This window comes from Solanum lycopersicum, chromosome 12, assembly GCF_036512215.1.
Source record: "Solanum lycopersicum chromosome 12, SLM_r2.1".
NCBI lineage: Eukaryota > Viridiplantae > Streptophyta > Magnoliopsida > Solanales > Solanaceae > Solanum > Solanum lycopersicum.
In genome coordinates, this window is record NC_090811.1 from 68,580,984 (window position 1) to 68,607,641 (window position 26,658).

At 36.0% G+C, this 26,658-nt stretch overlaps 3 protein-coding genes across 10 annotated transcripts; all 3 read left to right on the forward strand.

The window, feature by feature from the left end:
• The first annotated feature begins 771 nt into the window (after positions 1–771).
• Positions 772–9,673, forward strand: LOC101245931 (YTH domain-containing protein ECT4). 8 transcript variants are annotated; one of them, XM_069292288.1, is made up of 9 exons: positions 912–984; positions 1,265–1,334; positions 2,986–3,055; positions 5,222–5,366; positions 5,497–5,570; positions 5,677–6,135; positions 6,297–6,830; positions 6,957–7,169; positions 8,358–9,673. In XM_069292288.1, exons 3-9 carry the CDS (start codon positions 3,002–3,004, stop codon positions 9,063–9,065), a joined length of 2,187 nt encoding a protein of 728 aa, XP_069148389.1. In that variant the 5' UTR covers positions 912–984; positions 1,265–1,334; positions 2,986–3,001; the 3' UTR covers positions 9,066–9,673. The 8 variants fall into 8 exon arrangements, with proteins under 8 accessions (XP_069148391.1, XP_069148389.1, XP_010314721.2 ...); XM_010316419.4 differs by lacking the exon at positions 912–984 and adding an exon at positions 987–1,178; XM_069292289.1 differs by lacking the exon at positions 912–984 and adding an exon at positions 987–1,178 and having other exon boundaries at positions 5,677–6,126.
• Positions 9,674–9,804: 131 nt separating this feature from the next.
• LOC101245444 (dihydrolipoyl dehydrogenase, mitochondrial) lies at positions 9,805–15,245 on the forward strand. The gene is made up of 2 exons (XM_004252888.4): positions 9,805–10,315; positions 13,804–15,245. The coding sequence occupies exons 1-2, from the start codon at positions 10,052–10,054 to the stop codon at positions 15,052–15,054; spliced, it is 1,515 nt and encodes a 504-aa protein (XP_004252936.1). The 5' UTR covers positions 9,805–10,051; the 3' UTR covers positions 15,055–15,245.
• A 6,127-nt stretch (positions 15,246–21,372) lies between these two features.
• On the forward strand, positions 21,373–26,429 carry LOC101245144 (30S ribosomal protein S1). The gene is given in 7 exon segments (NM_001346451.1): positions 21,373–21,735; positions 23,767–24,042; positions 24,199–24,279; positions 24,569–24,850; positions 24,938–25,048; positions 25,440–25,526; positions 26,097–26,429. Coding segments are annotated over 7 exon segments (1,251 nt in total). The 5' UTR covers positions 21,373–21,426; the 3' UTR covers positions 26,202–26,429.
• Positions 26,430–26,658: the final 229 nt, after the last annotated feature.

Sequence of the window (26,658 nt, forward strand, 5' to 3'; positions counted from 1 at the left end):
CAACCTATTATAATCATCATAATTGATAATTATTTTTACTAGCTATCATTTATGATGAATAGATTTCATTATTATTTCGATGAGTGATAAGAAAAAACATATCATACGAGAGAATATAAATAAGATTTAATTCTTTAATATGTTAGAGAATACTCGAGCAATTCATATTATGGAAAGTCTGATATCATGTTATTAGCTTATTTAATCTATAAAAGTATGAAATCGTAAATTAGATAGTGAATTATTAAAATAAATATGAAGATATAATTATTTTCGATAAATTTTATATCTTCTACAATTATTACACATAATACAAAATAAATATAATGTGCGAATTTAAATTATTAGGAGGACAATGTTTACAAAAAAAAACACCTATAAATATCTATTTTTTTCATTATTTTAATCATGTTTAGTTAATTGACATTAGCAAAATTAATTATTTTATCATCTCAATCTATATATTTTTTTTATCCATATTAACAAATTTACAAATTGAATTTCAAAAAAAAAAAAAACGCTAAACAATGAAATGTGTTTTTTTTTAAAATCTAAATCCCATGAAATTCGAATGCAAATAAAATTCAACTGAATACGTAATATATTTTTAAACTTGATCTTAATTAATATATATACCTTCCAATTTTGAGAGTATGTAAATGTAACACTTAAATTATTACTAAAATTAAATAAATAAGTATACACACATCTTTCTCAAATAGAATAAATTTGTTTACTTATTTAAGTTTTTTGCAATTCAAATATCTTTTTGTTCAAAATTAAAGAACGTAAATATTAATTCAGACCAAATTAAAAGATACGTTCACATATCATCTTATTTATTTTATGTTTTTTTTTTTTCAAAAAACATTATTCAATAGGAACTAGATGGTTCTAAAAGGACCCGGGAACGGTGTCGTTTCATTTCCTTTTTCCCCTTTTCTTCTTCAAACATATATATAAGAAGTGTCGCTGTGTGGAAAGGTACATACAAAACTTTCGTGCACCTCTTTCGTGTTGTGCACTGCTGCATTTACCACCACCCACCCACCACCCCACCCACCCGCCTCCTCTACCCCCTACCCCGCACCCCTTAATACCCACCTCCTCTCTCTTGCTCTTGCGTATTCCAATTTTTTTGTGTTTTGCAAAAAGTCCGCCATTTTTCTCTTTCTAGGGTTAGGGTTTTACTTTTAACCATGTTTTGTTTTTTGAGAAGTTTGGAGATTGTAGAATGGTAAAGGTATTCCTTTTTTCTGTTCAGGAGTTGTTCAGTTTAATTGTCATCGTTCAGTTCTGCAGGTCAACTATGTGCTGAATCTCCTCTGGAATTGGTAATCTTTTTTTTATGTTAAATGTTTGTTTTGGATTTTATTGCTCTTAAGCATTTGATGGGTATGTTTATTTTTGTTTTTTTGGTATAAAGTTTGGATTTTTATTGAAGTAAGCATTTTAGGACTTTATTGTTAGTAAGTGATGGGTATGCTTTTTTTGTTGTTGTATTAAGTTAAGGATTTTTATTGCATTAGCATATAGAGGTTTGTTTGATGAATATAAAGATATTGTCTTGGTAACTACTATCGAACCAATAGAACAAGGATTAGCTACGTAGCAGGTCAGGTCTTAGTCGGATCGTAGTGGACTCGAAACCAGTTTGGTAATGAGGTGGGGTAGTTGTGTTTTAGATAGAATGATTGTCTTTTTTGTGTGTTTGGGGCTGAGGTGTCTATTTTTGTTCTTGCTTGTTGCTAATGACATTTTTTTATCTGTTTTGAGCTGAGGGTCTATCGGAATACGTTCTCAAGGTAGGGTTAAGGTCTACCTACACACCACTCCTCCCACACAACACCCTTCCCAGATCCCACATGTCGGATTACAATGGGTTTTGTTGTTGTTGTATGTTGATTGTGCTGAGTATAATGGACTTCTAGTTTAGGATTGCAGTGTGGTAGTTTTATTTTAGACAAAATAAATGTCTTTTTTGTATGATTAGGAATGAACCATGTGTTGTTCCTTCTTGTTGCTAATTGACGTTAATTTCATCTGTTTTGAGCTGAGGGTCTATTAAAATGGCCTTCTCTACCTTCTCAAGGTAGGAGTAAGGTTGCATATACGGCACCCTCCCAAAACTTCACTTTTGGGATTACATTGGGTTTTGTTGTCGTTGCATGTTTAATGTGCTGAATATAATTGACTTGTAGTTTAGGATTGCAGTGCGGTAGTTGTATTTTAGACAGAAGAATTTGAATAAATTGTATCATAATATAAGTTACCCTTATCTCGATATATAAATAAATTGTATCATAATATGCTCTTTAACTTAACATTTATTAGCATTTATGTTTTTAGGTGTTCGCAAGTAGACATTTAATCTATAACACATGTCTTACATGCCGTATATCTTATGATTTAACATGTAAAACATATGTGTCATGTCAACTCAATTATTGATCAAGTTAAAAAAATACATTTATGTATTGTATTAATTAAATTTTGTTGAATAGTGTTCCATTGTGTCATTAAGCCCATTAGGTGGTTCCATTTTATTTATTTTTTCTATTTTCTCTCCCTTTTCAAAATTGAGTTCATTAGACACTAGATAGTTCCAAAGAATACGGAAACGCCATCGTTTCATTTCCTTTTCCCCCTTTTCCCCCTTTTCCTCTTCAATAAATAAGTGTCGCTGGGTGTGAAAAGGTACATCCAAAACTTTCGTGCACCTCTTTCGTGTTGTGCACAGCTGCATCTCCCTCCACCCACCCACCTCCTCTCCCTCTCCCCCCTCACCGCCACCCACCTTTAATATCCCTTTCCCCTCTCTTGCTCCTGTGTGTTCCAATTTTTCCGTGTTCTGCAGAAGTAGGCCATTTTTCTTTGGTTCTTCTCTTTCTAGGGTTAGGGTTTTTCCTTAACCGTGTTTTGTTTTTGAAATTGAAAACTTTATAGATTGTAGAATGGTAAAAGAAATTCCTTTTTTCTGTTCAGGGGTTGTTTGGTTTAAATGTCATCGCTCAGTTCTGCAGATCAGCCACGTGCTGAATCTCCTCTGGAATTGGTAATTTTTTAATGTTAAATCTTTGTTTTAGGATTTTATTGTTTGTAAATATGTGATGGGTTTTTTTTTTTTGGTATAAAGTTTGGATTTTATTGAATTAGCAAATAGAGGTGCTTTGATTGGTTATAAAGAAATCGTGGCAGCAACTAGCAAATCAGTAGAACAAGGATTAGCTCTGCAGCAGGTCTTTAGTAAGATCGTAGTGGACCCGAACTAGTTTGGGTTGAGGGGTGTGGTAGTTGTATTTTAGATAGAACAATTGTCTTTCTTGTGTGTTTGGGGTTGAGACACGTGCTTGTTGCTAATTGATGTCTATTTCATCTGTTTTGAGCTGAGGGTCTCTGAGAAACTGCCTCTATACCTTCTCATGGTATGGACAAGGTATGGGTACACACCACCCTCCCAAGACTCCATGTGTTTGTTGTCGTTGGTGTTTAGTGTGCTGAATATATTGAATTGTGGTTTAGGATTGCAGTGTGGTAGTTGTATTTTAGACAGAATGATTTGTTTTTGTGTGTCTGAGATTGAGGTGTGTTGTTTTTACTACTTGGTGCTAATTGATGTCTTTTTCATCTGGCTTTGAGCTGAGGATGTATCTGAAACAGCCTCTATATATTTTCAAGGTAGGGGTAAGGTACACTTACACCACTCTTCCTACACTCCACTTGTGGGATGACACTGTTTTTTTTTTTTTGTTGTGTATTGAATGTGCTGAATATAATTGACTTCTAGTTTAGGATTGCAGTGTGGTAGTTGTGTGTTTATTGTGCTGAATATAATTGACTTCTAGTCTGGGATTGCAGTGCAGTAGCTGTATTTAGATTGAAATTTGGTTCTTTTTTGTGTTTTTGGGATTGAGGTGTCTGTAGTTGTTCCTGCTTGTTGCTAGTTGACATCTGTTTCATCTGTTTGAGCTGAGGGTCTATCAGCAAGAAATGGCCTCTCTACCTTCTCAAGGTAGGGGTAAGGTAATGTACACACCACCCTCCCAAGACTCCATTGTGGGATTGCACCATGTTTTTTTGTTGTTGTGTGTTTTATGTGCTGAATATTGTTGACTTCTAGTTTAGGATTGCGGTGTGGTAGTTGTATTTAATACAGAGCATGTTGAGTTTTTTCTTGGGTTTTATCTTTTTCTGTTTAGTGAGTTAAAACATTGTTTGTCCGCTATGGTTTGGTTGTGCTTCTTTTTGTATTACTAATTTGCTTTGCGATTCATTTCAGCTTTATGGTTTCACCACTTCTGCTTATGTGAAATTCAGAGTACTTCTTATGTGAGCTTTACAAAATTTTCGGTGCCAAAACCAAATATAGGAGCAAGGTTTTGGTAGGTTGACAGCCTGGCTAAAATAGTCTAGGATGAGGATTTGCGCAACTGTCATAGACAGCCTCTCTATCTCTGCGAGTTAGGGGTAAGGTCTGCGTATGCTCCACCCTCCCTAGACTCCACTCATAGGATTACATTGGGTATGGTGTTGTTGTTGTACTTCAGCTAGTTTATGATTTGAGATGTAGTTGATTGATTGATCGCACATGACAAAAGATGTTTCTAGTTATAACTTGGATATTACATTAACTATTTTGTTGTAGTATGTTTTTCTAGTGTACATGTCCTTGAGTGTTTTGAGTTGTGACTGAAATGGAGACTGATGTGGCAGATTTATTGTCGTATATGGTAGTTGAGATTAGCTAGTTGGATGCATTAGAGGTTGGAGAAATAGTTTGGTCAAACTTGTAGTATGACTTTGCTGATGTAATTGATGGATGGTAGTGCATTTTAGATTCTTTCTTATTCCCTTTTGTCGGTCAGCCACTAGGTTCTGTTTGTTTCTAGCAGTTCTGACAAATTGCTGCATTTTTATTCTTTGGAAATATTTTTTGCTTCTTTTGACTCTAGGTTTCCTGTTAGAGTGACACACACCTATTACGTATTATATTTTTGTTACTTCTTTTCTGTGAAGGAGTAGTAGTCACCAGTCAGAGTATATAATATTCCTGAGAAAGGATATGTGGGTGATTATATTCTGAAGTTTGGTATTAATGATTAGAATGGGATATTTAAGATGTTTTTGCCCAAGATGACCAAAAATGTCTGTGACTTTCAGTGTCATTCTATTTTAGAGCGTGATGGTTAAAATGATAAAGGATTTTTCTCTGTTTTGCCAGATTCAGGGTACTGAGGAAAACCTGCAGATCACTACTCCCCTGCTTCAGAACTCTCAAGCTATGTATAATGAAGGAGCCCCTGAGTTTGTTGTTGATCAGGGATTATATTATCCACCTGCCACCAATTATGGTTATTTCTGTACAGGTATGATACTTCATTTTGTTTTTGTTCACTTTGTTTAATAAGTTAGGTATGATTCTAGATCTAGTCTTGAGATTCCAAATCGCGAATGGTAGTTGGATCCCTTACTTGCATTAACGTTTTATTTTATCAGGATTAGAATCACCTGGTGATTGGGATGGCCACCAAGGATTTTTTGGTCTGGATGGTCAGGATATTCAGTATATGGTCAGTTCATTCTTCTACATAGTTAACCAAAGTCTACATTAATATTTTTGTTGTAGTATATAGTCTCTGTTGATTGTATTTGTAACTCTTTTTCCCTTCATTTCAGGATGCTCAAACTGAAAGTTTCCCGTATGTATATTATACACCTAACTATGGATGTGCACAGTCTTCATATAACCCATACAACCCTTACATTCCTGGTGCCGTAGTAGGAGCTGATGGTCCATGTGCAGGGCCACAACATTACTACACAATTCCCCCTTACGAAAACTTGGGATCATCTTCGTACTTCCCGATGGCGGTGCCATCTACATCTAGTATTCCTGAGAATGCTGCAGATCCGATAATGGATAGTGTTATATCTTCTACTAACAGAGCTGATGATCTTCGTCTTAAACGTAATTTATCTCCAACATCTCCAATATTTACCCCGACTTCATTAGGGCCAGCTTCAGGTTATAAAAGTGCATCTAACAGGGGATCTGAAAGTGCAAAGATCAATGCTGCATCGGGCAAGCAGCACGTGTCACATGGTTTTTCCAGTCCATCCTCTCAGGTACACCCGGTAAGGAACTTTTTTCGGTGTTCGGAAGGTGTCCAATAGGGCTTCTTTAACATGGTTCATTTGTTAGTATTGCTCTAGTTTCAAGTGAGCTTGTATCTTTCTTCACCTCTTCATGGAACCGTGGCTCATGCATCTCTGTGTTTTTTTGGATCCTTTGATAGGGTACAGTTGCTCAAGCTATAGGAAGCATTATTCATGGGAAGGTTTTGTCTAATCACGGTCAACTGAGAGCTCCTCTTCCACCTGAAATTGACTTGTCTAATCACAGATCAGGTGCTCATGATCGGGCTAATACAGATAAAATCAGGACAAAGTTTCTAAATGGAACAATCCCAAGTGATGGGAAAGTTAGTCCTGATATGTTGATGGAACAGAATAGAGGACCTCGAATTGACAAAATGAAAAAGCAATTGCTTGTGAAGGCCTACTCTACAAGAGCAGGAAATGTTGATGTGCAAGGAAATATAGTTATTCATGCTGATGAGTACAATAGGGGTGATTTTCTGATGGACTTCGTGAACGCAAAGTTTTTTGTGATCAAATCATACAGTGAGGATGATGTGCACAAGAGTATAAAGTACAATGTTTGGTCATCAACCCCTAATGGGAACAAAAAGCTAAATAGTGCTTATGAAGATGCTCAGAGAATTACTCCTGGAAATCCAAGAGGCTGCCCGATATTCCTTTTTTTCTCGGTTAGTTGATTTATTTATACCACTAGCTCTAATCAATGCAGTAATCACCAACTATTTTAGCCAAATAATTCATTGTCAAAATAAGCTGAACTAATTTGATATTGTCTTTGAATCTTGAATATGAAGGTTAATGCAAGTGGGCAGTTTTGTGGGGTCGCCGAAATGACTGGTCCTGTAGACTTCTACAAGGACATGGATTTCTGGCAGCAAGATAAGTGGAGTGGTAGCTTCCCTGTGAAGTGGCACTTCATAAAGGATGTCCCTAACCCTAACTTTAGGCATATTATATTAGAGAACAATGAGAACAAGCCAGTAACTAACAGCAGAGACACACAAGAGGTTTGTTATTCAATTCTGCATGATGCAACCCATACACTTCTCTTTGCTTCTACTGCTTGTTTTTTTGTCAGTATGTTTACCTGAAATTAGTATTTTTGGTCCGAGGTGGATAAAATACGAACCTGTATTGGCAATGCATGAAACCTGCCTACTAAATGAACCCAATATGGTAGTACCATAGAACCTGCTACTTATTTCGTGTTAATGATTTATCCGGTATTTTGCTCTCCTTTTCCCATTATTCATTGTTTTCTCTCTGTGGTCCTCTTTTTCTTCTATTCCTTTTTTTTTTGGGAGCCAATGGAGGTGACATACATTAGGCATGGCTTCAATTTACTTCAACTATTCTTCTTATGTTATATGGGAAGTGATGACCAATCACTTCTCTTCCCCTCCTTGTGTGATGTTATTGCAAACTTTTTTATGCTCTCCGTCCCCAGTTCTTTCTCCCCATTTGATTCACATCAAATTGAGAGCATACTTAATGCTGTGTGGCATTGTATTTCTATTTTGTGGTTTCTTTCGCTGCCATCAGCTTTTATGCACAAGTTATTTTCTGATTTCCTCCTCGTCTTCTTTTGTTAAGAATGTCTGTTGGGCATTAACACAATATCCTCTTCTATGTTTTGGCCATTTTCTTCTTTGGCAACAATATACATGTATACGAATTTGAAGGGATTGAAAACGCGTACATTTGTTTAAGAATTTGACTAGGTGGTATGGTTAACAGCATGCACTACAACTGTCATTATACCTATGTTTGTATAGAGAACATTAATCTCCATTATCAAAGAAATCTTCCAGTACCTGTCCACAAGTCTCCATACCGCTTGCAAGATCATTATAATGTAAAACCTGTAACAATGTTACTGATAATTTTTGCATATCTTATGAAACCATACCCTTTAAAATTGTATGGATCACAAGGGTAGTTTGATGAACTGTCCATATAGCATGAAGTACCTTTACTGCTCTTCTTTGCGTCATACTGGCTCCTGCAGCTGATGCTGTTATGGCATGAGTTACAGCTGTTTATATATCCCATGGTTACATCGTCTTGCATTTCACTTTTTACTGAAGTTGGCTTCTACATTTTTGAAAATCACATCATTTCTCCCCTGTTGTGTATAAGCACATATGGTGCAAGAAAGGCAGAAAAATCTGACATCCTTTGTTATCAATGTGCAGATACGCTACAAGAAAGGCATTGAGATGCTGAAAGTATTTAAGGATTATGCGTCAAGGACATCATTGCTAGATGACTTCATGTATTATGAAAACAGACAGAAACTCTTGCAGGAAGAGAAAGCCAAGCTGCTAATCAGGAGCTACGATAACCCATTTGCTGTTCCTGCACTTGATCCTCCACGCAAGCTAAATTCTACTCCAGGTCTACCTTCTGGTGGAAGTGAGAAGATCTCAAAGTATAGTGCTGTTCCTGTACTGGATCTTCCACTCAAGCTAAATTCTACTCCAGGTTTACCTTCTGGTGAAAGTGAGAAGATCTCAAAGTGTAGTGAACAACAACAATCTGGAAGTTGCATGGCTGTTCCTGCAGAACTGAATTCAATAGTTTCTAAAGCTAACAAAGAGAGTGCAGATAATGGTGACAAACTTGTGGCTGAAGGAGGTCCACTTGTGAATACTGCACTGAAAATTGGTTCCTTAACTATCAACCCGAAACCATTGAAAGATAAGCCGCTGGATGTACATAGCACTACTAATACAGTGGCCAGCACCCAGTCAGTTGATGTTGTCACAGTGGGATCTATGCCTGTTAAAGTTAATGGACATGCTGAATCTTCTGGTTTCCTGACTATTGGAACAATTCCTCTTGATCCTAGAGCTTTCCAGCTTGATGAGGCCAGTGGGTCTGGAAAAAAGGTCCTTAAGTGAGTATGCATGAACGGTAGCTCGATACTGATGGAAAAGTTAGTTCCCTGTCGTATAATATACTTGGTCCTACCAAAGTTGATCGGATAATAAGTTTTGGGATATGTTCTGTTCTTCGTTCTTCCTTTCGAGGAGAATGTGGCTGAGATACTAATTTTTAGTTTGTGGTTGGGATTCGGATGGTGGCTGTTATTCTGCTTCAAATACAGTGCAAGTTCTGCCTTTTGGCTTCTCTATTTCAACAGATTCAAGGTTTCCATATATTTTCTTCAGCATTAAGACAAAAAAGAAAAAAAAGCAAAATGCTTCTTTTGGTATTCTTTAGTTGTTGACTTGAAAACAAATGTAATGTTTGCGCGAGGCGCGTCTGCTTGATGTTTATCCTGGATTTACAGTAACTGAGAGTTTCTCCAGTTCAAATTGTCAGTCTTGTGTTTCAAAGTAGAGTCTTATTATGGTTCTTGTGTGTGTTTTCTGTGGTATCTCTCTATATTCATTTATGTGCCTGTGCATTTGTAACTTCAGCTGTTGTGTGTCCACCATTAGCAATTTGTTGATTGTGTGGTAATGATTGTCTTATGTTTTAATTATCAATTGTTTTTTTCCTTTTATTACCTGAATCATCAACAGTTATGTATTGAACTCGCCTAGTTGAGAAGATGGTGATAGTTTAACTAGAAATTGATTTTTCATCTTATATATGTAACCATGATTTTTCGATACGATATATATGTAAGATATAATTCAACAAATAGATAATACACGCTTATAGTTGAGACATGAAAGTCGAAAAAAGTTTTAATATGTAGATAGTGACGCTAAAAAAAAACTAGTAAAAAGAAAAGTAAGAGGAATAAACTTTGTAGTAATAAGAGAAAAAAAGTGAGTCTTCAACAACTGAACAGTTCACATCGAATCGCCAAAATTGACCAAAAAAACCTACCGGGAAGTTCACCGGAATACACGATTCCGTTAACTGATCTCTACAAATGGCGATTTCTACCTTAGCTAGACGAAAGGCTACAACGTTTCTGTCATCCAGATTCCTCTACAGCACCTCCAAGTATTCGTTCTCTTTAACCAGAGGCTTCGCTTCAGGATCCGATGAGAACGACGTCGTTGTTATCGGTGGTGGTCCCGGAGGCTATGTGGCGGCGATTAAAGCAGCACAGCTTGGGCTTAAAACTACCTGTATCGAGAAACGTGGTACCCTCGGTGGTACTTGCCTTAACGTTGGTTGTATTCCTTCTAAGGTATATTTACTCATTCGTTTATTTGGAATTGATGAGCTTTGTTGAGTATATGTATTAGAAGAAAATAGTGAAATATGATGAATTTGCGGAAATCTAATGGATACAGAGGGTTTATTTTTTGTGCAGCTGATGCTAACTTATTTTGAGTTTGAGATGTGCAAGTTAATTGATGGACTTTCACTTGCTAATTTCTGAATTTTGTTACTGTTACTACTTTTTTCGAAGTTGGATCATTTTCTTAAGATCTATTTGGTCTTTCTATTGCTTGTTATTGCAAATCTGTTGATTCCACATTCTCACCATGCAATTACGCTGAGCTTATGCATATTAGTTCTTCCAAAAGAATGGTAAATAGGATGGTTGATATGGAAGTTTATGATCGTGTAGTGCAAAAAACTATGTCTAACAAAGCAACTGTTAGGTCTATAAGATCCAACATTATTGTTGTAAAATGCAGCTGTTGAACTTAAGAGATTGGATACAATTAGAAATGATTGCATCGATAGAATGTGCTAGTAACACATTTATTTAGAGAATAAATAAGGAAGTGTCATTTGGAATGGTTTGACTATCTTGTCCATACATCTCCAGGTGTAGCAGTTATCGTGCGCGTCGTCAGTTAAAGGGACGAATCAGACTTATTTCTAGGAATCAATCTGAACATAGATACGATCATAATATAAAGAAAGCAAAGGAATTATATGAGGGGCATGGACTTACTAGAACTAAGTGGATGGTGATAGATGGTTAAAGGTACGAATTATACTTCTCCCAGAATCAATTCAAACAGCAGATAAGAACATATAGAAAGAAAGCAAAGAATTGGACAATTTTAGAAATGATTGCATGCAATAGAATGTACAAGTAGCACATGTAGAAAATAAATGAGTTAGTGTCATTTGAGATGGTTTGACAATATCCTACATAGATCTCGAGGTGTAGCTGTTAGCATGTGCATCGTCAGTTTGATGTGGGGAGATGGTTAAAGGGATGAATCATACTTATCTCTAGGAATCAATGTGAACATAGACACAATCATAATATAAAGAAAGCAAAGGAATCATATAAGGGGCATCAACTTATTAGAACTAAGTCGATGGTGATAGATAGTTAGATTTCTCTCAGAATCAATACAAACAGCAGATAAGAACAAATAGAAAGAAAGCAAAGAATTGGATAAAATTAGAAATGATTGCATCCAATAGAATGTACAAGTAGCACATGTAGAAAATAAATGAGTTAGTTTCATTTGAGATGGTTTGACAATATCCCACATAGATCTCTAGTTGTAGCTTTTAGCCTGTGCGTCGTCAATTTGATGTCGGGAGATGGTTAAAGGGACGAAACAGACTTATCTCTAGGAATCAATGTGAACATAGATACAATCATAATATAAAGAAAGCAAAGGGATCATATAAGGGGCATTGACTTATTAGAACTAAGTCTATGGTGATTAGATGGTTAAAGGTACGAATTATACTTCTCTCAGAATCAATACAAACTGCAGATAAGAACATATAGAAAGAAAGCAAAGAATTGGACAAAATTAGAAATGATTGCATGCAATAGAATGTACAAGTAGCACACAGAAAATAAACGAGTTAGTATCATTTGAGATGGTTTGACAATATCCTACATAGATCTCTAGGTGTAGCTGTTAGCATGTGCGTCGTCAGTTTGATGTGGGGAGATGGTTAAAGGGACGAATCAGACTTATCTCTAGGAATCAATGTGAACATAGATACAATCATAATATAAAGAAAGCAAAGGAATCATATAAGGGGCATCGACTTATTAGAGCTAAGTTGATGGTGATAGATGGTTAACGGTACAAATTAGACTTCTCTCAGAATCAATACAAACAGCAGATAAGAACATATAGAAAGAAAACAAAGAATTGGATAAAATTAGAAATGATTGCATGCAATAGAATGTACAAGTAGCACACATAGAAAATAAATGAGTTAGTGTCATTTGAGATGGTTTGACAATATCCTACATAGATCTCTAGGTGTAGCTGTTACCCTGTGCGTCGTCAGTTTGATGTGGGGAGATGGTTAAAGGGACGAATCAGACTTATCTCTAGGAATCAATGTGAACATAGATACAATCATAATATATAGAAAGGAAAGGAATCATACAAGGGGCATCGACTTATTAGAACTACGATTCAATTGTTATGCTTACATTAAGGTTCAATGTCCGTAAGAAGTCTTCTAGCTTTGGTTAGAGAGTTGGATAATGTGATCTAGAGAACTATTTATTTGTTGTAGAAGACATTATTTAGTATTGAAATGAAATAGACCCTAAATAGAGTAGAGTGGATAGATTTTGTTGATAAAGGCTAAAATGGATAAAGACTCTCATATAGTTGACTTGACTACATTCGGATTGAGTTTGGTTGATTGATTTTGAGATTTAATTAACACAAGGACGATGGAAACAATAACAAATAAAAAAAATAATCAACACAAGGACGATGGCCTGTATATATATTATTGTGCATCTGTGCTATTGAATATTGTGCAAATTCATGTGATTTAGAATATTAGGCCTTTTCTGCTTCGAGCTTTGTATTTTCTGAGTTTTGAATATATGAGAATTCAGTTTCCTTAAACGAACTTTATTTTTACTTTTATTTTATATACTATTGGCCTTAGATGAGCTAAAATGGAGTAACATGGTAAATTAGGATTCATATAGTTGACCTCTACTTGTTTGGGAGTTAGGCGTAGTTGTTGTTGTTAGTTTCCTTTTTATAGCTCTATTCAAGTTAGTTACAGTCGGACAGTCCTGGTTGACTAGCCAATAAATGCAAACAGTTGCAGATCAGATAAACTTTCAGAAAGTTCTTCATATTTTTTTCATTTTCTTCACCTTTTATAAAGGCTTCTCAATGTTAATAGTTGCTTCCTGATTGTGTCATCTTCCCCTGGTTTGGACCTTTGAAATCTAGTAAGATAATTTTGAGTTGAGGGGTCATCTGGAATGCTGCATAGGTGATGCAAGAGAATTATATGTGCTCACAATTCCACTATTACCAAATTATTTTCGTCGATGCCCTTAAATGTGACGTGATGGTGGGTTCTCATGTACCAATTCCACTGATATAACTTCCCAAGAGGACATTTGTTCAGTGATGACAAAAAACCTGGTGCCATATTTGTGAACTTGTGCCCATAGTATGTGTATTTACTAAACGACATCGGACTTACTATTGTTTTTCCCCTCTCTCCAGTGATAACCCATACTCAGAGTTCACCAGGTAATAATTCACTTTGGTGTGCTGTTTATGTGACTTCATTTAAAAATTATATGATTCTTCTGCATATGAAATTTGGATGGCATTCTGTAAATATTGATGTATTCTGGTCCATGATTTTATTATATTTTGTCACCAACTGTGCTTGAAACTTTTTTAGTAAGTTTGTGAAGACTGAAACTTTTTTACATCTAATCTTCTAATATATTCTCATTACTTGGTACAGGCACTTCTTCATTCGTCCCACATGTTTCATGAAGCGCAACATTCATTTGCCAATCATGGTGTGAAGTTTTCTTCTGTTGAAGTTGATCTCCCTGCCATGATGGGACAAAAAGATAAAGCCGTGTCTAACTTAACACGAGGTATTGAGGGTCTATTCAAGAAGAACAAAGTAAACTATGTGAAGGGATATGGTAAATTCCTCTCGCCTTCTGAAATTTCTGTTGACACTGTCGAAGGTGGCAACTCTGTTGTTAAAGGCAAAAATATTATTATCGCAACTGGCTCTGATGTCAAAGGTCTACCTGGCATAACCATTGATGAGAAGAAAATTGTGTCATCCACCGGAGCATTAGCTTTGACTGAAATTCCGCAAAGATTAGTTGTTATTGGTGCTGGCTATATAGGCCTTGAGATGGGATCTGTCTGGGGTCGCCTCGGCTCAGAGGTGACTGTTGTTGAATTTGCAGCTGATATTGTTCCAACGATGGATGGTGAAGTTCGCAAGCAATTTCAACGTGCTCTTGAGAAGCAAAAGATGAAATTCATGCTAAACACTAAGGTGGTGTCAGTTGATGCTACAGGTGATGGTGTGAAGTTGACCCTTGAACCTTCAGGTGGTGGTGATCAAACTATTCTCGAGGCTGATGTTGTTCTCGTCTCTGCTGGAAGAGTACCATTCACTTCAGGACTTGGATTGGACACGATAGGAGTAGAAACTGACAAGGCTGGTAGAATCTTGGTCAATGAACGTTTTGCCACAAACGTCCCAGGGGTACATGCAATTGGTGATGTCATTCCTGGACCAATGTTGGCTCACAAGGCAGAGGAGGATGGCGTTGCTTGCGTAGAGTTCATTGCAGGCAAGGAGGGTCATGTAGACTATGATATGGTACCTGGTGTTGTTTACACCCACCCGGAGGTGGCTTATGTTGGGAAAACCGAGGAACAGGTAAAGTCACTCGGAGTTGATTATCGTGTTGGCAAATTCCCCTTCCTAGCTAACAGTAGAGCCAAGGCAATTGATGATGCCGAGGGAATTGTCAAGGTAATTGCTGAGAAAGAGAGTGACAAGATATTGGGCGTCCATATTATGTCACCTAACGCAGGGGAGCTTATTCATGAAGCTGTACTGGCATTGCAGTACGGAGCATCAAGTGAGGACATTGCTCGTACTTGTCATGCACATCCAACTATGAGTGAGGCACTCAAAGAAGCAGCCATGGCCACTTATGACAAGCCCATCCACATGTAGGCTTTTGTTATATCCTCGATAGCCTCTTTTTCTTATTCCGTTGAGAATCTTGAACGCTTAGAATAGGCTTTTTGTTGCTGTTGTTACTCAAGCAGCCCATATTTTCCTTTATTCGGGACTCCAAATACACTACGTAAATGTTCATCTTCTGCAATTTTTCCATAATAAAGATGAGATGTAACCTGCAGAAACATGACTGCCAAGCACTAAGATGGTGCCATTTACTTTGCTTTTTTGGCATGTACCCCTAAATTCTATATTTATCTTGTTTGATTTGGTAGATTAGTCAATTTGGTGATATTTGTGCTTTCAAAAGTCTAAAACTTGTTGGGAAATATTGAAAATCACTCAAATGCTAAATAGGTTGAGGTGTTTATGATACTGCTAGATTTTATAAAATCTAACTTTCATAATTAGTGGCAATTTTATTTGCAATACTACCTTTTAGTGGCTGACTATAACCACTGCAAATACTTATGAAGGCAGTTGGAAAAAGTCCCCTTTAGCGGCGACAATAAGCACCACTAATACTTATGAACATCGTAACTAAAGTCACCTTTAGTGGCAACATAACCGCCGCTATGCTTATAAAGGTCGTCGCTGGAAGTATCCTTTGCTAATACTTATGAAGGTCGTCTAGTAACCTTTAGTGGCGACTATAGTCGCCACTAATACTTATGAAGGTCGTCGATAAAAGTAATTAGGCAACTATAACCGCCGCTAAAACTTATGAAGATCGTCGCTAAAAGTCTCATTTAGTGGCGACTACAGTTGCGGCTAAAACTAGTAATGTCGCAGTCGCCGCTAAAAGTCACCTTTAGTGGCGATATAGTCGCCGCTAAAAGTCTCCTTTAGTGGCGACTGCAGTCGCCGCTAAAAGTCACCTTTAAAGACGACCCACCCCGTCGCTAATACTGATGAAGGTCGTCGCTAAAAGTAACCTTTAGCGGCGACTTTGCCCGTCGCTAATACTAATGAAGGTCGTCGCTAAAAGCAACCTTTAGCGGCGACTCTTTCCGTCGCTAATACTCATGAAGGTCGTCGCTAAAAGTAACCTTTAGCGACGACTCTTCCCGTCGCTAATACTGATGAAGGTCGTCACTAAAAGTGACCTTTAGCGGCGACTCTTCTGGTCGCTAATACAGATGAAGGTCGTCGTAAAAGTAACCTTTAGCGGCGACCCTTCCCGTCGCTAATACTCATGAAGGTCGTCGCTAAAGATATCTTTAGCGGCAAGCTTACCCGTCGGTAAAAGTATCTTTAGTGGCGACTTTTTCGCCGCTAATACTTTTGGAAGTCGTCACTAAAAGTCACCCTTGGCTGCAACTATACTCGCCACTAAAACTTTTAATTTTTTTCACTAATCGCTTTTAGTGGTGATTACCTTTGATTTTTGTCACTAAAATGACACTTACCGGCGACAATAACCACTATTTGTGGTGACTTTATTGGGAATTAGTGGCCATTTAAATTTTATTTGCCACTTATATTTAATTTTTGCGGCTACTTTTATAGGTTTATAGTCGATTTAAATTGCCACTGAAAAATACTTTTTTCGGTGACTTTTATAGTTATTAGTGACGGTTTTATTGCCACTAATACATACTTTTTGCAGCAACTTTTATAGGAATTTGTGGCTGTTTTAGTTGCCATTAATAAATACCTTTTGAGGCGATTTTTATATGAATTCGTGGCGGTTTTAGTTGCCATTAAAACATACCTTTTTTCAGCGACTTTTAAGTAATTAGTGGCAGTTTTAGTTGCCACGAATACCTTATTAACTTTTACTGGAATTTGTGGCGGTTTTAGTTACCACTAAAACATAATTTTGCAGCGATTTTTATAATATTTGTTCTTTAAATACATCATATCAAACCACTCTTTCCTCCGTGAATATCTCTTGAAGAAATCTAAATACTCTGCCATTTTAATGTGGTTTGAATTCCCAATCTTAGATCGATCATGGGTAAGCAACATCGAGTGGACAAACCAAACTAAAGAGCACTTCAACTTCAGCTCTTTATTCAATTTGGCAAACCAACATGGACGCATTTTCAAATTCAAATGAACCCTAGAGCAGGTTTTAAAGTTCAAACGAGCCCCCAAGAAAGTTAACACAGATTTCATCGATTTTTGTATGCAATAGTCCATGAAATTTTTGTGATTTGGATTTTCCGAAACAAAATGGCTGAAATTTTTCAGGAATGTCTGTTAAGACGTTAGCAATGTATCTAGTCTTTTCCGTGGAAAAAAGGGTGCATTTTCAAGTTATATCGAGTCTCAAAGTAGGTAAATGCAGATTTTGCCGATTTCGTGTGCTATAGTCTATGAATTTTTTGTGATCCAGAATTCTCGAAATAAAATGATTAAAATTTTTGGTGGACATCCGTCAAGACGTTGGCAATGTATACAGTTCGTCCTACAGGGAAAACAGGTGCATTAAAGTTCAAATGAGCTACAAAGCAGGTAAACGCAGATCTTTTCAATTTTCGTGTGTTATAGTCCATAGATTTTTTGTCATTCGAAATTTTGAAACAAACTTGTTGAAATTTTTTGTGGACATCTGTTAAGACATTGACAATGTATTCAGTTCATACCGCGAGAAAAACGGGTGCATTTTCAAGTTAAAACGAGCCAAAAAATAGGTCTACGTATTTTGATTTTCGTGTGCTATGTCTATGAAATTTTTGTGATCCAAAATTTCCGAAAAAATAGTCATTTTTTGTGGATGTCCATTAAGACATCGGTAATGTATCAAGTTCGTCCCGCGTGGAAAACAGACACATTTTTATTTTAAACGAGACCCAAATCAAGTAAATTCATATTTTCCAATTTTTGTGTGTTATAGTACATGAATTTTTTTTATCTGGAATTCCTAAAATAAAATGGCCAACAATTTTTGTAGACGTCCGTTAAAACGTTAGCAATGTATTGAGTTTGTCCCACGGAAAAAATGGGCGTAGTTTCAAGTTCAAACGAGCACAAAGAAAATAAACGTAGATTTTATCGATTTTTGTGTACTATAACTTTGGAATTTTTGTCATTTAGAATTTTCGAAACAAAATAGCTTAATTTTTTTGTGGACGTCTGTTAAGAGGTTGGTAATGTATCTAGTTCATCCCGCATAGAAAAAGACACATTTTCATTTTCAAACGAGACCCAAAGCAGGTAAACACAATTTTTTTTTCAATTTTCGTGTCCTATAGTCCATGAAATTTTTTTGATCCAAAATTTTTGAAATAAAATGGACAAATTTTTTGTATACGTACTTTAAAACATTGAGAAAGTATCCACTTCGTCGCGCAAGGTAAACGGGTGTAGTTTCAAGTTCAAATGAGCCCTAAAGTTGGTAAATGCAGATTTTGACGATTTTCATATGCTATAGTCCATGAAATTTTTGTGATAAAAAATTCCCGAAACGAAATGACAGAAATTTTTTAGGACGTCCGTTAAATGTTGGCAATGTATCAGTTCGTTTCGTGAGAAAAAGACGCATTTTCAAGTTCAAGCGAGCCGAAAAGCAGGTAAATGCAGATTTTACTAATTTTCGTATGTTATATCTATAGAGTTTTTGTGATTCGGAATTCCAAAATAAAATTATCAAAATTTTTAATGGACGTTTGTTAAGACGTTAGCAATGTATCCAGTTCGTTCTGCAGGTTAAACGAGCGCATTTTAAAGTTCAAACGAGCCCCAAAACAGGTAAACGCAGATTTTGCCAATTTTCGTGTACTATAGTCTTGAAATTTTTGTGATTCGTAATTCCCAAAACAAAATTGTCGAAATCGGTGCTACAACGTCTGTTAAGACGTTAGCAATATATCCAGTTCGTTCCGAAGGGAAAACAAGCGTATTTTCAAGTTCAAACGAGCCCAAAAGCAGGTAAACGCAGATTTGACCAATTTTCGTGTAGTCCATGAAATTTTTGTGATCCATAATTCCCGAAACCAAATGGCTGAAATTTTCTGTAGACGTCCGTTAAGACATTGATAATGTATTCACTTCGTCTCCTGGGGAAAATAGACGCATTTTCAAGTTAAAACGAGCGCAAAGCAGGTAAATGCAGATTTTACCGATATTTGTGTGTTATAGTCCATGGAATTGTTCTGATCGGGAATTAAAGAAACAAAATGTACGAAATTTTTGTGGACGTCCGTTAAGACGTTGGTAATGTATCTTGTTTGTTCCGCTGGAAAAACGAACGCATTTTCAAGTTCAAACGATCCCCAAAGCAGGTAAACGAATATTTTACTGATTTTCGTGTGATATTTTCTATGGAATTTTTTTGATCCGAAATTTCCAAAACAAAATGGCCAAAAATTTTTTCGACGTCCATCAAGACGTTGGCAATATATCTAGTTTGTTCTACGGGAAAACAAACACATTTTGTAGTTTAAATGTACCCGAAGCAGGTAAATACAAAATTTATCGATTTTCATATGTTATAGTCCATACTTCTGTCTACATTCTTATCAAATGTAGGGTCTAGCGATATTTACTTCCATCCTCGTGACTAGATTCATAGTAGAGCAAGATTTTTTTTTTTGGTGAGTCCTCATAGCATTTGAGGGCTTGACCACACATCCTTATGTCTTTCTTTTTATGTTGAGAATTATCGCATGGACTATGTCATGAGACAAGTGTAAAGACTTCCGCTTCATTTTATGAGACTTGATTGTTATAAAAAATGTTTTTAATTTTTGCATCTATCTATTATCTTATGTTATGATATGCTAAGTGACTTGTATGAGGCCTTTCGGGGTTTTGTATACCTTCTTAGATCTAGGGCGGTATCCCTGGACCGTAACATTTCACCTGGTATAGTATGAAGCAAATTTATGATACTATTCTTAAGGATATTTCACATGGTGTGATAAGTGTGCATCTTTTAAGATTCAACAAATTTTTCTAGTATAAAATTTAGATTGCTAGAAATTTTACCAAAAAAAAAAATGAGAAGAGGAAAGAAATGGTCATTTTTGGCTCTGGACTCTACTAAAGCTCTACACAATTGTCATAAAGACAATCTATTCTAAGACTTACATTAACTATGGGTAGACACATATACTTTGACCAAATGAATACTTACAAAAATGAACTTATGTTTTTCCTATGTATAAAAACAAACACACTCTTCCCAAACATCCCTAACAACATCAAAATGTCTTCTTTCACATTAGCTTTTCCCTTATCTACCATGTTCATGTTTATACTCTTCACCAACAACACAAGCCATCATGTCAAAGGTGATCTAATTGATGATATTTGTTCCAAAACAGACCAAGCTTACCATTGTTCATGGATCCTAAGAACAGACCCCAACATTAACCAAGACAACATCACAGATTTAAGCAATGCCATTATGTCAAAAATTCAAGATTCTTCTGGTATAGCTAGGTCTGAGATGTACTCATCTATTCACCAACAAAAGAATTTCAATCAAAGAACAAGACTCAGTTTTTGTTTTGATACATACTATGATGTTATTGACAAGATTATGGGATGTACTAATGATGGAGATTATCAACATTGCAAAGTTAAGATATTATATGCACAAACAATTATCAAGAATTGTGATAACATGTTCATTCAGCCACCATTTGATGAACCTTCTTTCCTTAAACAAACAAGTCAAGATGTTCAACATCTTCTTAAGATTCTTTGGGAAATTTGCAATTATGTGTTGGCAGGTCAAAAAATGTAACATGTACTATGTTTAAATAATAGGTCTTTTTTAATTTGTTTATCATATTTTTTTTTATTTTAGTCTGTTTTCAAAAAGAACGTTTATACATGTCATATTTTGGATTACAAAATTAATCTTTCTTTTTCATTTAGCAAGATAAGAAAAGAAGATGTTTTAAATATGTCATACTTTGGATCAATAAATTGTTTCCCTCGTCTCGTATTACTTGTATCATAGTAATTTATGTAAAACATTTAGACTTTTTAAATTTATAATTTTTCTTGCTAGGTAATCGTAATAATTACATTTAAAATAACTATAAGTTAAAAAGGTGATGGTATAAAACCAATTAACATTATAAAATAACAAATATTTTGAGATATATTTTATATTTGATTAAACTTAATAATAAGTAATATAAATGTGAGATTATTAAAATTTACGAAACAACAAACAAGCTCAATTTTGAAGTTTGACAAGAGGGGTTGTTCGGATGGTTCTAAATTTCACTTCAAATCTTAATATTACGAGTTCGAGTCCGAAAAAAAAAAGAAGGTAAAAAACTCAATTTTGAAGCTTCCCTTGTCTCTAGCTCACCTTATTTACCCCACAAAATCCGTTGTGTAACTCTCAAAACACTGAGTTTCCTCTAAAACCCCTAAAAGAACCCACAAAGCACCAAAAAGATGGGATCTTTAGCACATCAATTTGTTGGATTAAAGTGTTCACCAATTTCAACAACAAGAATTGTTCAATCCAAAAAGAATATTGTAAATCCCATTATTATTGTTCATAGAAAGCAAAAGATTGTGTCTCGAGCTGGGGCAGTGGCGACTACAAATGCAGAAACAAGAGAGAGAATCAAGCTTAAGGAGATGTTTGAACAAGCTTATGAAAGATGCCGTACAGCTCCTATGGAAGGTGTAGCTTTCACTGTTGAAGATTTTCACTCTGCCCTTGAAAAATATGATTTTGACTCAGAAATGGGTACCAAGGTTAGCTCATTATATGTTTGATTTTCTGTGCTTATGTATTTGTATTTGGGAGATTTTGGATGGTGGGGTTGTTGTTATGTGGTTTGATTATGTCTATGGTGTTGTATATTTCTAAATCTGTGCTTATCAACTTGTATTTAGGAGATTTTGGATGATGGGGTTGCTGTTATGTTGCTTAATTATGTTGTAGCACCTCTATTTCTAGCATCTTAGGCTTAAAGATTGATTCTTGATATGTCATGTATCTATCCATTCTGTGTTTATCAATTTGTATTTTGGAGATTTCGGATGATGAGGTTGCTGTTATGTGGCTTAATTATGTTGTAGCACTTCTGTTTTAGAATCTTAGGCTTAAAGATGGAGTCTTGGATTGTCATGTATGTATATATTCTGCGCTTACCAATTTGTGTTTCGGAGATTTTGGATGATGGGGTTGATGTTATGAAGCTCAATTATGTTGTAGCACTTCTGTTTTGGGAATATTAGGCTTAAAGATGGATTCTTGATTTGTCATGTATCTCTAGATGCACTTACCGATTTGTATTTAGGAGACTTTGGATGATGGGGTTGCTGTTATGTGGCTTAATTATGTTGTAGCACTTCTGTTTTCAAAATCTTAGGATTAAAGATGGATTCTTGGACTACCATGTATCTATAGATTCTGTGCTTATCGATTTGTATTTGGGAGACTCTGGATGATGGGATTGCTGTTATGTGGCTTGATTATGTTGTAGCACTTCCGTTTTCAGAATCTTCGGCTTAAAGATGGATTCTTGGATTGTCATGAATCTTTAGATTCCATGCTTACCAATTTGTATTTCGGAGAATTTGGATAATGGGGTTGCTATTATGTGGCTTAGTTATGTCTTAGCACTTCTGTTTTCTGAATCTTGGTTAAAGATGGATTCTTGGATTGCCATGTATCCGTAGATTCCTGTGGTTGCCGATTTGTTTATCAGAAGCTTTGGATATTTGGAGTTGCTATTTTTTTGACTGAATTGTATGTTAACACATTTATTTTCGTAATCTTATGCTATGTAGGTGTAAATTCCGTGCCTACTAAGTTGTATGCCAGAAGCTTTAAATATTTGAGGTTGCTATTGTTTGACTGAATTATGTGTTAAATCTTCTGTTTTTCGATCTTATGCTTACAAATGGATTCTTGGACTATTATGTATCTGACACTTCTGTGCTCACCTATTTGAATTTCAGAGGCTCTGAGTTTTCTGTTTTGTGGGCTATATTATGTTTATGACTTTGTTCTTGTTAACTTGTGCTTAAAAATGGAGTCTTGGACTATTGAGTATTTGTAAATCCTGTGCCTACCAATTTGTATGTCAGAAGCTTTTGATAGGGGGTTACTATTTTCATCGAAAAAAATAACAATTGTGTCCTTAACACCTTTGTGAGGAAAGTTGGCGAAATCATGAAAGGAGAACTATATGTGTGCCTCTTAGGGATTCGGATTTCGTGATTCTTCATATTTGTTATGTCTGTTATATTTGGGATTGCTATTTTTAAGAGTGAATTACTCCTATCACTTATATCTCTTGGACTTCAAGATTAAAAATGGATTCTTGGACTACTTGGAAAAAGCATGAAAGGAGAACTATATGCATGTTGTTTGACATCCGAATGCCATGATTTTTCATATTTGCTATGTCTATATAAGGGTTCCTTCTAAAATGTAACATGGGCCACATTTTATGGGACACAAAAAGATGGCATAGGAAGTTTATCCAATAATTTTTAATATTTGTCGTTGTGCGAGAAAATATTGAAGTAATTGTAGGAAAGTTAGTCATGTAATTGAATAGAGGAAGTATATAATTTCCTCTCAATTTTCTTTTTGGGGCTGCGAATTTGCTTGAGCCCCTTTCACGAGATTCTGTTATGTATTATTTATCAGCCTTTGCTTGTTAGTCAAAAATCTCAAAAACACACAGAGAAATTATGGGGATATTTCTGATTCTGCTCAAGGTGATGGATAAAACAAATGCGTTTCGTTTTCTCTATATTTCTTCTTTTTAGGTCAAAGGGACAGTATTTTCTGTAGATGCCAACGGAGCTTTAGTGGAAATCACAGCGAAATCATCAGCATACTTGCCCGTACAAGAGGCTTCGATTCACAGCATCAAGCACGTTGAAGAAGCTGGAATATTTCCTGGTTTCAGAGACGAGTTTGTGGTTGTTGGTGAAAATGAAGCTGATGATAGTGTGATATTGAGTTTGCGTTCAATTCAATATGACCTGGCATGGGAAAGGTGCAGACAACTTCAAGCTGAAGATGTTGTTGTCAAAGGTAAGGTATGTGTTGGCTTCCAAATTGTAGGCTTCTTTAATTCTCTGCCTATCGTTTCTTTAGCATAAAAAATACGAATGCTTTAACAGATATTGTGGCATGTCAACACCTCCAGATTCTGTCACATGGTTTGACTTTTGTTCCTCTGGATGATACTGCAGGTGGTTAGTGCAAATAAAGGTGGAGTGGTGGCATTGGTCGAGGGCCTTCGTGGGTTTATTCCATTCTCACAGATATTTTCGGTTAGTTATTGTTCGTTTCAATTTACGATAAAAACTCTAGTTTCTTCGAACTTCAAAGTTATTTATAAGTTATACTTAAAGTACAATTTAGATGTGTTTGACCGAACCTCTTAAACTTCAAATGATAGCCAAATTTGCTATCTGTAGTTATCTATTACTAGTTTAAAGTTTTTGCTTCACGTCGAAAATTAGTTCTTGACAAAAAAAAAAGCAGTACTTATTCTCTAAGTGTGGGATAGCTTATTATCGTCAAAATTGGACTCACTATCAATCTATTTTAATGTGCCAGAAATCAACTGCAGAGGAGCTTTTGGAGAAGGAACTTCCTCTGAAATTTGTTGAGGTTGATCAAGAGCAAACTAGACTTATACTCAGCAACCGTAAGGCCATGGCTGATAGTCAGACACAGTTGGGAATTGGGTCAGTTGTACTTGGAATTGTCCAGAGCTTGAAACCATATGGTGCCTTCATTGACATTGGTGGGGTCAATGGCCTTCTTCATGTCAGCCAGATCAGTCATGATCGTGTGTCAGATATCTCGACCATCCTTCAGCCTGGTGACTCTCTAAAGGTTTGTATAGGAAAGACTACTTGATTTCATACCAGCTTCATCCGCTTTCAAGGTAAACTAACAATCATCTGCTCAAATATGTTATAGGTCATGATATTGAGCCATGACCGTGAGAGAGGTAGAGTGAGCCTCTCTACAAAGAAGTTAGAACCTACACCTGGTGACATGATTCGCAATCCAAAGCTCGTCTTTGAGAAGGTACCATTTTTTCCATCCGGTATTAATAGATCTTATTTTTTACTACACTCGTCGTAATGTTGGTTTACATCTTGCCTATTTGCGTGTGTTTTGCCTTGGCTATGTTTTATACAAATTTACTGGATCAAGATTATTTCTTGATGTAGTTACGCTACTTGTTGCAATTGTTGCTATTGGTCATATCTGTTCTTTGCTTCTGTTTAACGTATTAATATCTACGAAATTGGTTTACTCTTTTGACACACTTTATAACTAGCGTGTCACTGGATACAACATGTATGCCAATATTTGTTTTACTTTAATTTGAGATAGTACAGAGAAAAAACAATAAAGCATTAAACCTAAACAGCTACGACACATTTCTTGACTAAGCTTGTAATTTTTTCGACAGGCTGAAGCGATGGCTCAGACATTCAGGCAGAGAATTGCCCAAGCTGAAGCGATGGCTCGTGCTGATATTCTGAAATTCCAGCCTGAGGTAATTGCCATTACAATCGCAAATATTTATGCAATTCATATTGTGATTCCTCTGACTCTTAGCACCAAGTTCGATAACAGTTTTTTCTTTAACACCAGTCATTCTTCTAATAGGTTCTCGATTAAAGCGATCATTTACCTACTTATATGAGCGTCTAGAGTCGATTTCACACGATGTGTCTTACATTCTATAGCAAGTGAACTTTTACTTAGCCTGGCCGAGGATGAAACGGAATAGTTTTATGGGTGGATTAAGTAGGTGGGGGCGCAAGTAGTGAATATAAGCAGTTTTAGGTTATAGAGGTGTAGTAAATGATACGTTGGATACTTCATCTTCCGGTGCTTCACATTCGGAATGTAACAACTTCAACGAGAATTTCCCTTTTTTCATATGTGTCACTCGGGTTCTTCAAAAGTGTTGTTTGTTGCGTGTTGGATCCTCCAAAAGTAATGCATTTTTGGAGGATTAAACACAGGTGCTACAACATTTTGGAGAGTCCGAGCAACGTAGATTTTCATGTTGTTAGAATATCTTGGTGGTATGTAACTCGTTTTGTTTTAAACTTTGCAGAGCGGATTGACTCTAAACTCCGATGGTATTTTAGGTTCGTTGACCTCGGAACTACCTGCAGAGGGACTGGATTTGAGTGTAATTTTTCCAGCTGAAGAGTCATGAACCATATTGATACTACACATTTTTGATCACTTAGTTGAGGAAAATGTATAAATATTGTTTGCAAGTATAGAGTTCTATCATCTATGTTGAAAATTCATACACTTGAATTTTGCATCCGATTCTAAAGTCGTTTCTTATTCTTAAATCACTTTTCGTTCCGTTGATGAAAGATAGAGATCGGACTTTCTAACTGAGATCGAGTGGAATGAAATATGCTATTTTGTTGCAGACAGACATGTGACGTATTCACCATGATGTTGACAAATTTCTTATGTTGTTTATCGATAGATTCGAGTGTTACATTCGATTTTGAGGTCCTTTCTTATTTTTAAATCACTTTTCGTTCTGTTATTGAAAGATAGAGATTAGGCTTTCTAAATGAAATTGAATTCCGAAGCGATTCGTTCGATCTGAAGTCCTTTCTTATTCTTATATCACTTTTTGTTAAGTTGTTGAA